The sequence below is a fragment of the Geotrypetes seraphini genome, chromosome 1 (assembly GCF_902459505.1).
Source record: "Geotrypetes seraphini chromosome 1, aGeoSer1.1, whole genome shotgun sequence".
In the NCBI taxonomy this organism is placed as follows: Eukaryota; Metazoa; Chordata; class Amphibia; order Gymnophiona; family Dermophiidae; genus Geotrypetes; species Geotrypetes seraphini.
Genome location: NC_047084.1, coordinates 431,928,532 through 431,947,559, shown reverse-complemented (window position 1 = coordinate 431,947,559; position 19,028 = coordinate 431,928,532). Strand labels below are relative to the sequence as shown.

At 43.4% G+C, this 19,028-nt stretch overlaps 1 protein-coding gene across 7 annotated transcripts in view; it reads right to left on the bottom strand.

Moving 5' to 3' along the window:
• Positions 1–16,002, bottom strand: part of IFT74 (intraflagellar transport 74) — a 305,175-nt gene extending 289,173 nt beyond the window's left edge. Inside the window, exons 1-2 of one of the 7 annotated variants that reach the window (XM_033919374.1) lie at positions 15,916–16,002; positions 3,750–3,889 (exon numbers count right to left, since the gene is read on the bottom strand). In XM_033919374.1, the coding sequence (XP_033775265.1) occupies positions 3,750–3,869 (120 nt within the window). In that variant the 5' untranslated portion in view covers positions 3,870–3,889; positions 15,916–16,002. The other 6 variants (XM_033919366.1, XM_033919348.1, XM_033919339.1 and 3 more) reach the window with 6 other exon arrangements.
• Between the last annotated feature and the right edge of the window lie 3,026 nt (positions 16,003–19,028).

Sequence of the window (19,028 nt, the reverse complement as noted above, 5' to 3'; positions counted from 1 at the left end):
TCAAATTTCTCTATTACCTCAATTATTAAAATCATATCAATTTCAACTAAATAAGGGTTGTATTACAGGTACTATGGCAGAATCTTTGACTATTGTTTTACCAAAGCCAAATAAAGATCCTACTTTGGTCTCAAACTACAGGCCAATATCTTTAATTAATGTGGATGGAAAATTGTTAGCTAAAACATTGGCCTTGAGATTGGCTAAAGCTCTCCCTTTCATAATTGATGTACACCGAACGGGATTCATTGCAAATAGACATTCTTCTAGTAACACTAGATTGGCTTTTCATAACTAAATTTAACTAAGAACTTGGATGAACCGGCTTTTGCCTTATCTTTAGATGCGGAAAAGGCATTTGATAGAGTGGAAAGGTCATTTATGTATCAGGCATTGGAGTGGTTTGGGGTGGGTTCGGGATTTATTCAAATGATTCAAACTTTATATAGCTCCCCTATGGCAAGATTATATATTAATAATAATTTATCAGATCGGTTTCTTTTGCATAGAGGAGTTAGACAGGGTTATCCACTATCTCCTTTGTTTTTCGATATTGTTTTGGAACCCTTGTTATTTAGCTATTGAACAGGCAAAGGGAATACAGGGTATCCCGCATAAAGAGTGGGAATATAAACTTTCTGCTTATGCAAATGATATTTTACTTTATTTGAGGAATCCGACCTCAACCATTCCTTGTCTGTTAGATCTGATTGAATTGTTTGGAAAATTCTCAGGATATAAAATTAATTGGAGTAAATCTGAAATTCTTCTACTCAATGTATATTGTGTTAAAAGTATGTTTGATTCATTTGCTTTTGTTTGGAAAGAGGATGGACTAAAATATTTAGGAATTTGGATCAAAAATACAGTAGATGATACGGTGAAAGAAAATGAAAAGCTTTTATTAAAAAAGGTTACAGAATTATGTGAACATTGGAATCCATTACATTTGTCTTGGTGGGGGAGAGTTCAAACTGTTAAGATGATGATTTTGCCTGTGGTGTGTTATCAAATGGGTATGATACCAGTATTTTTTCAAGGGTCTTTCTATAAAAAATTGAATTCAATTATTATTAAATTTATTTGGCTTGGTAAAACTCCTAGAATTGCTTTAGTATCTTTACAAAACCCAATTAAGGGGGGAGGGGTAAATTTTCCAAACTTTTATAAGTATCATCAGGCCTATATTTTGCGTCAAGGTATGTACTGGATCCTCCCAGAGCTTATTGAGTACACTCCTGATTGGTTATATTTGGAATGGCGACTCCTATTTCCTTTACATCCTTGTCATTTTCTCAGTATCAAGATGCCCAGATTGTATAAGGAAAATAGAATTTTAATGGACACGTGGAAGACTTTGAGATTTGTGAATAACTTAACAGCTAATCCTATTAATAAATCAACACATCAATCCATTTGGCTAAACTCCAAGATTCAAATTGGCGGATTTAAGATTGTCTGGAAGCATTGGATAATTGCAGGAATAAGAACGTTAAATAATGTTCTTTTAAATGGAAAGATGCTTGATTTTACACAATTGTAACATAAATTTGGATTTAATAAATCACAAGGTTTTCATTGGATTCAATTGAAGCAGGCCATTCAGTCAGGGTTCCCTGAATGGAAAAGTCTTATTTCTCAATACAGTTTGGAGTTTTTATACTTCCAGGCAGATTTTCTGGGTCTCCAGGCCATACAGTGGTATAAAGCTATTAATGATTTGGTTAACAAAAAACCTAAAAATGGTCTTAGGGATATTTGGAGCATTGAGATTAAGCAGCAAATTTCTGCATCTAAATGGTCACAAATTTGGTCTTGGAGAATAAGATGTACGATGTCGGCATCTATGAGACAAACATGTTTTTTCCTTCTTCATAGAGCTTTTTGGACCCCTGTTAGATTGCAAAAGTTGAATAGTTCTTTGTCTAATAGATGTTGGCATTGTAATCTTGAGGTAGGGACTTTGGATCATCTTTTGTTTTATTGTCCCTATATTTTGGCCTTTTGGAAATCAATCTGGGTTCAAATAAATTGTTTATTGGAAAATCATGATCTTATGATACTGTGATATTTGGAATGTCTATGAGAAAAAAAGAGTCAGATAACAGCGTGTAACAACAAACTTTTAATGATTTTGACCCGAGTTGCCATCCAACATATTACTAATAACTGGAAAGATCATAGTAGGCTTAATTTTAATTTTGGGTGGAATTCAGTATGTCACATATATAGAATGGAAAGATCAATAGCGGTACAGAATGGAAATTATAAAAATTTTATTAAAATATGGGAGCCATTAACATCTTTCTGTCATGATTAGATGCCATTTTTCTATTAATTATACACCATTCAGTATTGGGTGAGGGGAGGGTTTCAAATATATGATCTTATAATGAATAGAGGGATTTGAGGGAGGGTGGGGTGAGGGTTACATTTTTTTTTTTTAGTTCAAAAATTTTTATTGAGTTTAATAGATGAAGTACAATAAATGTTAACAAGGCAAGAAACATGCATGCCGTACGAATGCAAAGAGTCACAAAATATTATCTACATACATTTCTACTTATAAGTTATAATAAGATGTTCACGTGCTCAGACTAATTGTGTTTATTATGAATATTTGTACACTTGATGAAAGTTTTAAAATGAATAAAGAATTATAAAAATATCTACCGACTTCACAGCCCTGGATTAAATACCATGTTTTCTGTGAATGATACACCATTTTATAATAGAAGGGGGGTGGGAGGATATTGGAGAGTTATTTGGAAATTAATATCAAGGAGGGAGGGAAGGGGGGAGGAGGGATTATTATTTATATAAAGACATTGCTGATAAGATTTTCAAGTGATTTGTTAATTGTTGATATGTGTATTGTACACTTGTTGAAAGATGAAAAAATAAAGAATTATAAAAAATAAATAAATAAATAGTACACAGCAGGCTGGCTCCACAGGTCCACCTGAAGCTTGCCCTGTGAAGCTGCAGTCCATTTAAACTGCTTCCTTTCCCAGGCACACAACCTCTCCAAAAGGGGTCTCAAGGCACCAAAACCACCAAGAAAAAGACAAACTTAAATGAAAAAAATTAATAAAAAGTAGCAGAGCAGATCAGCTCTTATGCACAGTTCGCTTGCAGAAATAAAAACTGTAGGGGACTCTGTGTTCCTCATCCATGTGGGAGGAGCAGAGGAAAAAAGTGTGTGGTTTTCTGCAAGACCTGTTTGCGGGTTGAGATAAAACACCTACTATACAGACTCTGGAGTGGATGTAACAAAATGCTTTGATGTTGGATGATATCAATCATGCTAGGTTGGAGATGAAGCAAATTCATACAAAAGGGAAATGAGGTGAGCTGGTTACAGGCACAGATGTTAAGGGCTCGGAAGACGACTAATATCTTGAAAGTGAGAGATATAGGAAGGGAACTTTTGGTACTGTCAGATATTTGAAAATAGTTTGCAAAGCTCTAAAAGTGATTTTAGGAGAGCAAAAGTAAAGATCAGAAGAGAAGGTCTTGATGTACCTCAGAGATTGCAAGGACTACTCTTTCACAAGCAGTGCATTAGTTGTCTGGAGGCCGAGATTTAAGACGCTGAGGTCTGATGGCATATAAAATCTTTGAAAAATTATAAGACTCCAGGGAATAGCTATTCAGCCAAGGCTCCCTGGTGAAGTCATTGGTGTGCTTTCAATTAAAACTTGGGTGGAGAGGAGGTTGGTGGACTAGAGAAATATTCTCTCACTTACCCCTGTTCCTGTTCTGACAGGAGTTGGTGGAGGCCGAATGCCAGAAGGTGGCCTGCCTGTAAGATTTATTCCTCCTTTTGTATTGGGACGAGCTGAAGGGGGTCTCTGGTTACTTGCCATTTCTTATACTCTGGAAGCTTCTATTTGAAATACATTATAATAAATTCATTATGCCATTTTAAAAAATGTATTTACAGCTTTAATAGAACACAAATCCTTCCTCACTGATTATCAATAAATTAATTATTAGAAATGAAGTGCACAAGCAACATATTATACAATGGAATTCAAATAGAGTAATTTTCTGGTTACTGATTAGACAGACAAAGCAACCTCACATGGAATTCAAGACTTAAAAAAAAAAAAACTGTCTCAAAAATAAAAAACCCAAGAAAATATTTTTGGCAACAGATACAGTTTGAATTAGCAATAACTCACCACAGCCTTGATTATCAGAACTGTCAACAAATAATGGAAGATTATGGTCTTACCTTGGTAATCTTCTTTCTAAGACACAGGATTCTGTGTTGAAGCTGTTGTCCTCCTTTAGTTATGAACTTTGCAGAACGATGTCACTCATATATTTCAACTCCTCCCCTACAGCAGTGGAGAATAGCTCCCTCTTCAATTAGTACCAAAGCAATGAAACACCACTGAAACAGAAGAAAAGGAGGGGAATAGGGAACTTCCCCAGATTCAGTATACATTTCTGCTTTATAACTCATGAATAAAGAATAATTAATATGAACTCGTAAATTGGGAGCATCCAGGAACCAACCTGCTGTATGCAACAAGCACTATCGCATGAGAAACCTCAAGGTTCAAACAAAAATAGCATTGCTCTAACTCCTGTTTTTAATGCTCTTCTAAATAACAAGAGAAGAAGTCCCATGACGAACCCCAGCAATGTCCGAGGCAGTAAACAGGCAAAATGTAAGTCTGCACGGGGTGGGCCTTACAGAATCCTATGTCATATAACAGAAAGAAGATTGCCCAGGTAAGAACCTAATATTCCATTTTGTTGCAAAGACAGGCCTTTGTATGATTGAATGCTAGCAGTGGCAGCAGCAGAGAACTATCAGGCAGTTAGTTTTCTACTCTGTCGGTTCCCCCTGTGAAAACTGTCCAAGGCTGGGTGGATCTGGGACGAATCAGGCCCACCCATGGCTACACCCCAGTGCAAAAATTGTGAAAATTCTGCACACAACACTTAAGTAGATTCCAGTAGATCCAGTGAGACATTCTAGACAGATGGGTTATATCCCTAAAGCCGCATGCATCTGCAGAAGGAATCCACTCTGAATTTTTCACTCTGCCTCTGCTGTACTTCACTGGGCTCCTTAGCTCCACCTACAGTTAGTACCCAAGCACTGAGAGCCACCCAATACACGTGAAGTACCGCATTTTCCTGAAAATAAGACCTAGCATAATTTTCGGGAAAGATCTTAATATAAGCCCTACCCCAAAAATAAGCCCTAGTTGAAGTGCTAGATTCGCCGGTAGCAGCACTTCACCCTGCCTCCGCTGTGCACTCCCCCGCTGATCCTTCCATCTCTCTTTCCCATCCAAACTTTGCCAACCGCGAGACTGAAATACCTTGTTCCATACAACAGCGTCAGCAGCAATCTAGACAGGCTGCTTCGCAGCCTTCTCCCGCCGGAGCGTTCCTCTGCTGCATCACTGATGATGTCATCAACAATGCAGCATATGGAACACCCCGACGAGAGAAGGCCGCGAAGCAGCCTGTCTAGATTGCTGCCGACACTGCCGTTTGGAACAAGGTATTTCGGTCTCACGGTCGGCAGGGTTCGGATGGGAGGAAGAGATGAAAGGGTCAGCGGGGGGGGGGGGAGGTGCGGTGAAGGTGGGGGGGAAGCTAACAGGATTGTTCAAGCACACGTTTTTGAGCTATGGTACTGTAGTAAGGTGCTGAGGAGATTACTACCGTATGTAGCTCATGTTCTGTCAGGATTTTTTTTCCCATCTACAAAGCACAGTTACTTACCGTAACAGGTGTTATCCAGGGACAGCAGGCAGATATTCTTTACATGTGGGTGACGTCATCCACGGAGCCCTGTCGCGGACAGCTTTTCAAGCAAACTTGACTGAAGATCTTAAAGTTTGCTAGTGCTGCACCGCGCATGTGCGTGTGCCTTCCCGCGCAGCTAGGGGGCGCATCTCCTCAGCGTGGCCTCAGTTCAGATAGCTAGCAAAGAAGCCAACCAGGGGAGGTGGGTGGGTTGCAAGAATATCTGCCTGCTGTCCCTGGATAACACCTGTTACGGTAAGTAACTGTGCTTTATCCCAGGACAAGCAGGCAGCATAGTCTCTACATGTGGGTGACCTCCAAGCTAACCAGAATGGGACAGTGGGAGAGTTGGCAATTAGGAGAACAGATTACACAAAACTGACTGGCCGAACTGGCCGTCGCACCTGGAAAAAGTATCCAAACAGTAGTGTGAGGTGAAGGTATGAACTGAGGACCAAGTGGCGGCCTTGCAGATATCCTCAATAGGCGTGGACCTGAGGAAAGCGACAGACGCCGCCATCGCTCTGACTTTATGCCCCGTGACCCGACCCTGCAGCAGGAGACCAGCCTGAGCGTAGCAGAAGGAAATACAAGCAGCTAACCAGTTGGAGAAGGTGCACTTGGACACAGGATGGTCCAACCGATTCGGATCAAACGATATGAAGAGTTGAGGAGCCGTCCAATGAGCTTGAGTGCGTTGCAGGTAGAAAGCCAATGCTCTTTTACAGTCAAGAATGTGTAGCGCCACTTCTCCAGGATGAGAATGAGGCTTAGGAAAAAAACACAGGAAGAACAATGGATTGGTTGAGGTGGAAATCCGAAACCACCTTAGGCAAGAACTTAGGATGAGTATGAAGGACCACCTTGTCATGATGAAAAACAATAAAAGGCAGGTCAGCAACCAGAGCTTGCAGCTCACTGACTCTGCGAGCAGTCGTGAGAGCAATCAGGAACACCACTTTCCAAGTGAGATACTTCAAAAGAGACTCATCGATGGGCTCAAAGGGAGGTTTCATCAACTGAGCCAGAATCACATTCAGATCCCAAACCACGGAAGGAGGCTTGTCCCGAGGCCTTAGTAGCCAGAGTAGTCGGGACCTTCGAGGCCGAGGGAGATTTGCTTGGGACCAAGGCCTTCAAGGTCGGGTTTGAGGCCTTGTTAGCTGGTTGATCCATGATGCCGAAGAGCTCGGTGATCTTGGCCCGCCGCTGAAGAGCCCAAGGCTGGAGAGAGGTGCAACGTGGACAGGAGTCGGTAAGTTGGTCGGAACCCAGGCACAGGATACACCAACGGTGCGGGTCGATAATGGAAATCACCGGACCGCACTGCGTGCACTTTTTAAACCCGGTAACAGGCCGGGACATAGGGAGAAGACGTAGCCGCGGTCACATGAGGCCAAGCGGCGGACGAAGACCAAGGCCCCCCGGTCAAAGACGTTTGAAGAAAAAAGAAACAAAATTTGTAGATGCATTGCACAGCGACTCCGATCGAAGAAAAACAACAAAAAAAGCCGCGGTGCAGGAAGGCACTTAGATTCAAACGCAGAGAAGAGAGACAGGGCTTTCAGGCTCCGCGGAAAATTAAGAACTGAGGCCACGCTGAGGTGACGCGCCACCTAGCTGAGCGGGAAGGCACATGCACGGTGCAGCACTAGAAAACTTTAAGATTTTCAATCAAGTTTGCTTGAAAAGCTGTCCGCGACGGGGTTCTGTGGATGACGTCACCCACATGTAGAGACTATGCTGCCTGCTTGTCCTGGGATAAACATAGCTTTATTTTGCAAAACTATCTAAATACATCTTTCTAATTTTATTCAGAAGTGTGCTAAATGTAGCACTGTTAATGAAGCGGATTGTGCTCTTTAGTCTCATTGAGGTTACAGCTTCAGCAGATAAGCAGGTTGTTATGAGAAGCACCTGACAATTTTTCATTGTTCAGGTTTTTCATTTGCCTTTGAAATGGCTGCTGAAATACTGTGTTTTCCCGAAAATAAGACCTAGTGCGTTTTTTGGGGCCCAAAATTAATACGACAGTGTCTTATTTTCGGGGAAACACGGTAGAGGCACCTGGAGCAACAGGCTTAGCAATAAACTACTCTGCTTAAGAAATAAATCTGACAGTAATGTCAACCACCAACAAAGGCTTCAAAAGAGCTCAGAACTACTCCATAGAAAATGGAAACATATATACAGTATTCTCCCAGCCCCAAAGGGTTGACAGGCATCCAAGAATCAACTTGGAGAAGAAAAACAGACTGAAAAAGTAGACAGGCGCACGAAGGACTGGGAGGGAATCTAGAATGTCTGACCCAGCTACTGGAAAAGAGCTTACCAGGGTAAGTATATAATCTCTTTTTCCAATGCAATAGGCGAGACATTCTAGACAGATGGGATTTACAAAAGCAGTCCCCAAAAAGCTAAGGTGGGCTTACTGTGCCGACTCTTAAGACCAAGGACCCCAAGGCAGAGTCCTATCTTGCTGCCACAACCACTGTGGAAAACTCGGCAAACGTGTGAAGAGAAAACCACATTGCCGCCCTGCAAACCACCGCAGGGGAGACAGCTCCAGCTACGGCCCACAAAGAAGCCACATTCCTGGTAGAATGCACCTTGACGGAAACAGAGGTCTATTTCCCAGAAAGAATGTAGGCTGATGAAATGGCTCTATGGATTCATCTGGTTAGGCGGGAGCAACCTGAGATAAGGAGAACGGGTCTCTGCAAGAAAGAGCCTGAGCTCTGACACATGTCGTGCCAAAGTAATGGCAACCAGAGCATCAAATCCAAGAGGGAAACCTATCAAAGGGGCTCAAAAGGAGCCTTAGTAAAACTAGACAGCACCAGGTTAAGGTCTCAGGAAGGGAAAAGTTGTTTTATCAGCAGTGTTCAGAAATCTAGCAATAAAGACCAACAATCCTGGGATCTAAAACAAGAGAGCCTGTACACCTGAACCCTAAGAGATGCCACAGTGAGGGCTCTATCCAGGCCAGCCTGAAGAAAGGTGAGAATCAGCAAGGTCGGAGCTGAATAAGGGTCCACCTGGTCTGAGCACACCAATGTTGGAAGGCCTTCCATGTCTTAGCATAAGCAGAAACAGTGGATGACTTCTTAAGACTTGAGAAGAGTATTAATAACCATAGGAGTATATCCTTTGTGCCTTAAGGCTGCGCACTCAAGAGCTATGCCATAATAGCAAAATGACCCAGATCTCCCATGCAGACCGAACCCTGTGTGAATAAGTCCAGATGGGCACTCAGCTGAAGGTTGCAACCCCTGTACAGATGCATCAGATCTGTGGACCACGGTCTGTGAGGCCAAACTGGAGCCACCAGAATGACGTGGCCTGGATGGGCAGTGATCCGCCAAGACGTACAGGAGAATCTCTGGAGACCACGGCTTCACCAAAGCATCGAGGTCCTCACTTCTGGACTCGAATCTTCGACCGAAGAAAATGATCCGCTGTCTTGTATCACACTATGGCCATGAGATTGACATGCAGCTGACCTGCTCAGAATGCCACTGCAGACAAAGTCCACTTGCCTGGATCCAGAGTCTGTCTGTTGAGGAAGTTTGCTTGAATATTGCCGACTCCCTCTACATGCGTTTTCATCAGCGCTTGGTGGTGGCGTCCAAAGAAAAAAGCGACGGGCTTCCCGAGTCAGAGGGGTGCTTTAGGTCTCTCCCTGGTGATTGACATAGGCTACTGCCGTTGCAAGTCGGAGAAGACCCTGAAAGACTTTTGGCCCAACAGACTTTCAGACCCTGAAAGACTGAAAGGCCCAACAGAGTCTTTTGTAATTGCATCTGAGCTAGCCGAATGGCTCTGAGATCCAACTGGTTGATTGACCATTTTTGCTGAGAAGGCAACAACACCCCTGAACAGAACGATTGAATTGGGCTCCCCAGCCCCAAAGGCTGGCACTGGTCATCACCACGATCCAGGAGGCAATGCGAAGCAATTACTGGAGAAGCCACCAGTCCATGTATGCTTGAAGTGTCCAGAGTTCAAGGAAGACAGGCCTAAGGCATCCCTGTGTGGAGCCCAGCAAGAGAGCAAAGCATGCTGAAGAGAACACATGTGCGCCCTTGCCCAAGAAACCACATCCTACGTGGCAATCAGGGATCCCAGAAATTGAAGATAGTCCCATACTGAAGTTGCCAGCTGCTCTAGAAGGGAAGAAATCTGGGCACATCTTTTCTGCCTGCCTTCCAGATATTCCAGCAACTGCACGGGCATCAGAGTGCCCTTACGGAAGTTGACAATCCAGCCCAGGCTCCACCATCCGCCATCTCTCGAACAACAAGGGAGCTCAGAACAGCCAGTCATCCAAGTAAGGGTGAACCTGGAGACCCATTTTCCGCAGGCAAGCTGCCACGACCACTGTCACCTTGATTAAGGTCTGGGCGCAATTGCCAGTCAAAAAAAGCAGAGGTGAGAATTGGTAATGCTGTTCCAGAACATGAAAGTGCAAAAATTTGCAGTGGGCCAAAAAATAGGGATATGCAAGTATGCCTCCGTGAGATCCAGAGCGGCAAGAAACTCTCCTGGGTTCACTGCTACAATGACTGAATGCATGGTCTCCATGCAAAAGTGTGGAACCTTGAGAGCCACATTCACGTGCTGAAGATGTAGAATAGGCCTCCAATCTTCGGAGCCTTTCTTTGGCCCAGTAAAGTATATAGAGTATCTACCTGAACCCAAGTGATCGGGTGGCACTAGCTCTATAGCTGGAATATCAGCAAATGCTGAAAGGTGGCTAGAACCTTAAGCGCTGTGACCGGGCAACCTGTAGGAGAGACCACAAACCAATCCATGAGAGGCCTGACAACTTCCATTTTCTAGCCCAACTGAATAATGTCCAAGATCCACTGGTAATACGAATCCAGGCGGGAAGAAACACCGAGAGCCTGCCCCCTCTCGGTACAGGGGCACCTTTTGAAATGGTGTAACTGTATCTTTTAGGCAGAGGGTGCAGAATGGGAGGTGAAGGCAGGGAATGCCTGTAGCCAGCATACTGTCATCGGGAGCCTGTGAGAATCTTTGTGACATGGCACTTGCTGTCAGGATCGCCGGAAACCATGAAAATTAAAGTGAGCAGAACCTCTAGAGGTCCTGGATTTGCTGTCAGGCAGAGTCTTGAGGGCGACGGTCCATCGCAAAATTCTTGAGGTCATCCAGGCCTTTGCCAAACAATAACTGCCCCTTAAAGGGCAGTCTAGCCAAAGTAGCCTTGGAAGTGGAATACAATGCGTCAGCAATATAATCAGTCCCAGCCAAAAGAAGGTGAAGAGAAGGACCCCCCGCCTCACTCTCCAGTGTGCGCAGCCGAGACAGGCGGGTGTGACAAAGGACATTGCTAAATCAGTTCAGATGCCTAAAGCAACTGCGCCAAAGAGTTTCCAAAAGACCACAGCCACACGGCGGTCCTGCATAGCCATTAGCACCACACCACCTTCACAGGAGAGAGGGGTGCATTTAGACACCTGCGAAACCAAAGAATCCACCCTCGGCTAACCCAGAAGCTGCTGACACTCCTAGCAATGTTAAGGACACCCTCTGGAGAGTCACACTGCTCAGAGACCAGAACGCTCATATCAGGGTACCAGGGAAAGCTAGCAGTGAGTGCACACCACAAAGCCAGGAGGAAATAGTGGACGGAGCCAACTGTGTGACCAAATGCAACTTCTGCAAATTCATAAATAAGGTCCAGCAAAAATGCAGACTTAAATAAGTGCAGGCCTATGGGATCATTCCCAGGATTCAAAAATCCCAGAAGGACCCACAGATCCAGCACACAGTCCTGGGAAGTGCTGCACCTACAAATAAGGGGTTAGCAAGCAGGCCATCCGCTAGAAGACCAGGCCTTAATGCAAACCAACCTACAGAGCAAGCAATGCTGAACATTTTGCCCAAAAGATCAAAGGTGTATGAACAACACTCATTAGCTCCCCAATGTCTAAGACACCTTCTTCTCCTCTGCCTAAATATTCTCTTTCCTTCAGTTCCTTTTCTGATTTCTGTCTGCCCACACTTGATAAGCTGAAGGCTATATAATTCAGAGCCTAAACCCGAGAAATAACTCCTTAGGAAATTTGCCTACCACTATTCTTAAAAAACATTTTACCATCTTTGGTCCGTTTCTACTCGATATGATCAATAAAAGTCTCTCTATCGGCTATATACTACTTCCTTGGAAATCCGCTCTTGCATTCCCAAAGCTCAAACAAATAAACATATCCGAAAACCAAAATCACCAATTATCCTCCTATTGCTAACTTTTTTTTTTTTAAGCAAAGATAGTTGAAAAACTGGTTTTCAATCAGCTGTCCAATTTTGCCAAAAAAACTAATGCTCTGCACCCTTACTAAACAGGATTTTGAAAAAATCACTCTACTGAACTCTCTCTCATTGTTCTAAGAACTTCAATTCATTACTTTAAAGACCATTGTAAATCCTCAATTCTGATTTCTCTAGACCAGTGTTTTTCAACCTTTTTATACCTATGGACCGGCAGAAATAAAATAATTATTCTATGGACCGGCATCGGTCTGAGGATTGGCGGTTGAATGGGCTAAGTCGTGGGCCAGACCCCGCCCATCTCTACCCAATCTCCACCCCAAACCCCGCCCCCATAATAGTACTAATTGCATCTTGCACGTCCCGTGTCTCATCTGGAAGCCTTCCCTCTGACGTTGCAACATCAGAGAGAAGGCTTCCGATTCAGGCGCAGGATGCCCGTAGGAGCCACTGCCCGTGGCTTTGTGCACTGAATCAGTTAGGAAGAGGGAGCTGGCTCGGAGATTACGCCGCATCGATCGCACCGTGGACCGGTGGTTGAAGAACACTGTTTTGGGCCTGATGCATGTGCTGGCCCTGTGGACTGGCAGGAAATTTATGTGGACCAGCACTGGTCCATGGACCGGAGGTTGAAGAACACTGCTCTAGACCTCACATCTGCCTTTGACATAATTGATCATTCCCTACTCCTTGAAAGATTAGAATCCATTAGCATCTCTGGTACAGTTTTGCAATGGTTCTCTTCTTATTTTCAGGATCAAAACTATAAAGGTAGCTTCAATGACTCTACCTCCTCCACCATCTATCAATGCCTTGATTCTCTCTCCACTTCTCTTTAATATTTTCCTGACACCTCTACTTACTCTGGCTCAATCTATAGGTTTCACTGTATTTACACATATGCCGATGACATCCAACTGCTTCTTCCCCTAAATCCTACATCTCCTAATGAAATAACTGAAATTAATCATAAACTCAATAAAATCAGTTCCTGGCTCCAGCATAACAAACTCTCATTGAATATTCTTAAAACTACCATGTCTACCCATTTGCATTGACTCCTCCCCAATTCAAATGGACAGTAAAGTCAAAATTCTTGGGGTCATCCTTGACAAGGACCTTACCTTCCACCAACAAATTATTGCAGTTACACAGAAATGTTTTCATAAGCTTAGGCTCATCCACTCTATTTCTTGATCCCCCCTCTATCAAACAACCTGATTCACTCTCTCATAATTTCAACCATAGAATACTGCAATGCACTATATCAAGGCATAACCCAGAAAGAAATCTGTCACTTACAACTATTACAAAACATGGCTGTTAAATTAATTTATCATGAAAAAAAATTTGACCATGTTACTCCTCTCCTCCGTAAAGCACATTGGTTACCCATCACTCATTGCCTCACCTATAAAATACTCCTCCTCACCTTTAAAAGAAAAACCTGTAACCAACCGGCATTAATTGACAAATTACTGATCCCATAGTCATCATCCAGGGCCCTTCGATCTAACAAGCAAAACTTACTTTCCATACCATCAATACGTGAACTGTTCTAGGTATCACTCGCAAATCCATTTTTTCAGTCACCTCCCCCTCTCTGTGGAATGCCCTTCCATCAGATCTTCGATTAGAGAACTCTCTTGAATAATTTAAAACTAAACTCAAAACTTTTCTCTTTAAAGATGCCTATACTCTTTAGTACTAGCTCTCGCTTCTAAAGTCCTTAATTCTCATGAGGTCTTTGGAAAACAGCAAATAAATCAGGGGAAACAAAACCACAAACTCAAAAGCAAAAAGACAAAGTGGAATTGTCCCAATCAGAATGGTGAGCACTAAAAAAGTGTCCTTCAACTCATCTGATGAATGTAAATATCTTTATTGGTTCAAAATCTTGTATATATATCCAAAGACTCAACGACCCGACATGTACATGTTTCGGCCCAACCGGCCTGCCTCAGGAGTCTTATGAGCCTTTAAAGGTTTTATGGGAAAATCACATGAGATACAAAGTAGCGCACACTCTCTACAAAGCGAGTAACTCTGGAGCGTGGATAGCAGATAAACGACATGAACCAATAAAGATATTTGCATTCATCAGATGAGTTGAAGGACACTTTTTTAGTGCTCACCATTCTGATTGGGACAATTCCACTTTGTCTTTTTGTCCTTTGGAAAACAACACACTGAACTGCCCTAAAACACCAAAAATGCTTCTCTTGAAGTGATCCCCACCCTAATATATTACCATTCTCCATTTACCTCCCTTTTTAAAATTAATTTTACTTCGATGTATTTAAAAACTTCTCCTTCCCTACTTCCCTTTTGTTCCATGTACGTCAATTTGAACTTTATTTTTAATATTTGATAAGATATTGTTTTTAATTTGCCTCTTCTTTTTTAACCTCATTATATTGTACACTGTTTAGACACTTGTTTTGATAGACGGCATATAAAAAATAAAGCAAATTTAAACTATTGGTGGTTTAAATAAACTAAAAAAAAAAAAAAAAATCAAAACTTTCATAAGTAATTGCTGTTTTTTATGGGGGCAGGTAACTTTTATGGGATGTGGGCGGGGACAGAGGAGATTCCTCGTGGGGATGGGCGGGATTCCTTGCAGGGATGGAGAGGATTCCAGCGGGGATTTCTGTCCACGCGCAATTCTCTAGTTGTGAACTATACTGCTCTATCCAATGAGCAGACAGGCAGAAGGGGCTAGCTAAAGATTGTACTTCTACTTCCCCCTCTGTATTCACGGTAGTTAGGGGTAGAGAGACTACGGGAGCTCAAGGCAGCCATTTCCTGTGAGCGATCTGCATGGGGCAGGAGCGTGGGAAGATCACTCCTGCCCCGAAAACCCTCAGGGGTGTCAAAGTCCCTCCTCGAGGGCCGTAATCCAGTCGGGTTTTCAGGATTTCCCCAATGAATATGCATTGAAAGCAGTGCATGCACATAGATCTCATGCATATTCATTGGGGAAATCCTGAAAACCCGACTGGATTCCGGCCCTCGAGGACCGACTTTGACACCTGTGCGCTAGACCACCAGGTAAGGCTTAAGAGGGAACTTATAGTGCTTAAAATAGCCCAAAAAACGAAAAAACATTTTTTGTTCTAAAACCGCGAATAATCGAATCCATAGATACAGAAACCGCGAATCCGGAGAGGGAAGTGTACTATAGATTCAATGAATGTACTATGCCATTTGTCTGTGTGGCCAAAAAGTAAATAAATTTCACCAATCTTACTTTACCCAAAATCTCTTGAGAGTTCTCTCATCCTGTGGGCAGCGTTTCTCACATATCTACAACCAGATTGTTTTCCAGAACAAAAAGACTTGCTGTCCATTGTTTTCCCCAGAAAGTGTTACCTTAACTAGGTGGTCAATAAAATAAAGGTCCTAGGGAGCACAATGTTACCCTTACAGAATCAACTTTGACTCTTATACTGTACCTCCTTAAATGTCTCGTCCAATTTACGATTCCTACAGAAAGCAACAAAGCAAATGGGCAAATCAGATAGCCAGGAATGTTGTACTTAGTGATCTACTAACCACTAAAAAAGCAGCCACATTCCTTTCCCCTTTTCTCATTCGCCAGCGAGCTAGCAAGCTTTCCCCGTCATCCTCGATACAGACGCCACCAGAAGCCTAGAGACAGATGTGATGCGCACCTCAAACACCAATGAAACAAACCTATGGGCCGAATGAATTCTTATAGTGTACAGTGAGGTTACTGCAGAGATTGCTTTGTTTCTTCTCAGTAATAGAAGTAAGGCCAGACTCACGTTCCCACAACCGGGAATCTGTTCCCCAACAACCTCTACGCACACTCACCCCACACAACGCCAGCAGTTATGTATCGTAGCAACTAGCCCCTCCTCCTCTACGCAACAATTAGTTATAGCCCGACGCTGCAACGGCCACTCTCGCGAGATCTACAGCTAAACGCTAAGAGGAAGGGATGGAGGGAGGAGTGCGTTGCATTTTAAATAAGTTTTATTAGCTATTCAATAACATCGAGCCATCATCTTCTTTGGCGTTTGCTAGCATCCACTCCTTTGTCCCGAGTGTAGGGGGACGCCGCTAGAGGAGAAAATGAAGTACGCAGTGGAGCGTAGCTGCCGCCTGCGCAGCTCTCTGCCCCTTTTTTTCATTTTTTTTTTTAAAGCCTTAAACTGAAGAATCGCCTGTAGCTGTTCTTTTCCGTCTCACAAGCACGAGTGAAGAGATGTTAGGGAGGCAAGATCAGAACGGGGAATGTACAACGTGACCATTTATTTTTTTTTTTCTCATTAAAACCGGACATCTATTACATCAATTTCTTCCATTTATTTTTCATGTACACATAATATCTTATTAATTCATAATGGTAATCATAAAATTTAAAAAAACCTACAAAGCACACTATAGGCAGAGAAAATATTAATTATCATTTATATTAGGGGGGGGGGTTCAAATATGTCAAGGCAGATGACTTTAAAATATGCAATGTCACCTCAGTAATTATAGAAAAATAGACAAATATAGTGCAAAATATAGACAGCAGATATAAATTCTCAAACCTGACACATTTTGATCACTAAATTGAAAATAAAATCATTTTTCCTACCTTTGCTGTCTGGTGATTTCATGAGTATCTGGTTGCGTTTCCTTCCGACTGCATCCTTTCTTCCTGCACTCAGGCCCAACAATTGTCCCTTTCTATTCCCTCCCTCCTTCCTATATCCTTAGTGCCCTCAGTGCCTCCTTCCTATATCCTTACATTACATTAGGGACTTCTATTCCGCCTATACCTTGCAGTTCAAGGCGGATTACAAAAGAGCCAACTGGACATTTCCAGTGAAGTTACAACAGTTTTGGGGGTTTTTGTTTTGTTTTTTGTTACAAGGGAGGAGAGGTACCTGGATTAATTCCGGAAGAACTTGAAAATTGGATATTAAATTGACTGTACGTTACTGTGTGGTATAACAAATAGATTACAGTTAGAGTACAAATAAGATTACGTTACATTTCAGGGATCCTTAGTGCTCCCAGTCTCATTCCCATATCCTTAATGCCCCAGTGCCTCCTTCCTATGTCTCCCTCACTGCCTTCCAGACTTTGTCCCACCCCCAAAGCCTGCCTTCCTGCCTACCTACATCCCTGCCGTGCCAAAGCCAGCCTGCTTGCCTGCCTACCTCCTCTCCCTGCTGCACAAAAAAACAAGCCTCCCTCCAGTGCCTGACTCACCCCTCTCCTCCCCCCCCCGGTCCGCCGCAGCCACTGCTCTTCTTATCTCCCTCCAGCGCCGATTCAAACCCCCCCCCCACCGCTGCTGCTAATTGCCGCCCAGAAGTCTTCCCGACGTCAATTCTGACGTCTGAGAGGACATTCTGGGCCAGCCAATCACTGAATGGCTGGCCCGGAACATCTGCTACGTCAGAATTGACGTCGGGAAGAAGGCTTCTGGGTGGCAATTAGCAGCAGCGGGTTTGAATCAGCGCTGGAGGGAGGTAAGGAGAGCAGCAGCAGCGGCAGAACGGGGGGGGGGGAGGTGTTTGAATCAGGCGCTGGGAGGCTTTATTTTGCGAGGCAGGGAGGGACAGGAAATGATCGCCTGTCCTGTTGTCCCCGCACACAGCTTTGGGAAGCTGTCCTTAAAAACGGGATATTTCAGCGTCCTGAAGCTGTGTGTGGGGGCAGGGGATCTAAAAAACGGGACAATCCCATTCAAAACGGGACTTATGGTCACCTTAAGAATGTAGGGAGAGAGTAATGGTAGCCACAGGGATATGGGAGCGCGAGATGATGAAAGGAGAAAATCAGATGGCTGTGTGGGCTTGGGCTTACCGTAGCTAGCTCCCTGTGCTCCCAACCTTTTTTGCATCAGGGACTGATTTCATGCAAGACAATTTTTCTAGAGGGGACAGGAGGGATTCAAGCGCATATTAAGTACATAATATATAATCTAATTATTACATATGTAATGTAATTGTAATTATTACATCTTATATTATTTACTTCAATATGACATTGTAATATAAGCACTATAATCTTACTAATACATTATGGTAATCACAAAATTAAACTATACACAGCATGCTTCTTTTCCCCTCCCAGGGTGCCTCTCTATCACCCACCCCCCCATTGGCACATCCAACATTTCTCCCTCTCATCATCTAAGAACATAAGAAGTGCCGCTGCTGGGTCAGACCAGTGGTCCATCATACCCAGCAGTCCGTTCACGCGGCAGCCCCCAGTTCAAAGACCAGTGCCCTAACCGAGACCAAACCTACCTGCGTTCGTTCTGGTTCAGCAGGAACTTGTCCAACCTTGTCTTGAATCCCTGGGAGGGTTGTTTCCCTTATAACAGACTCCGGCAGAGCATTCCAGTTCTCTGCCACACTCTGGGTGAAGAAGAACTTCCTTACGTTTGTAAGGAATCTATCCCCTTTTAATTTTAGAGTGCATCCTCTTGTTCTCTCTACCTTGGAGAGGGTGAACAACCTGTCTTTATCTACTAAGTCTATTCCCTTCATTATCTTGAATGTTTCGATGTCCCCTCTCAGTCTCCTTTTTTCAAGTGAGAATAGGCACAGCTTCTCTAATCTCTCACTGTACGGCAACTCCTCCAACCCCTTAACCATTTTAGTTGCTCTTCTCTGGACCCTTTCGAGTAGTCCTTCTTCATGTACGGTGACCAGTACTGGACGCAGTATTCCAGGTGGCGTACCATGGCCCGGTACAGCGGCATGATAACCTTCTCCAATCTGTCTCTTTCTCTCGCATACAGGGCAGTTTTACATCAACCCCACAACTCACCTTGAGCAGGGGTGTCCAATGTCGGTCCTCGAGGGCCGCAGTCCAGTCGGGTTTTCAGGATTTCCCCAATGAATATGCATGAGATCTATTTGCATGCACTGCTTTCAATGTATATTCATTGGGGAAATCCTGAAAACCCGACTGGA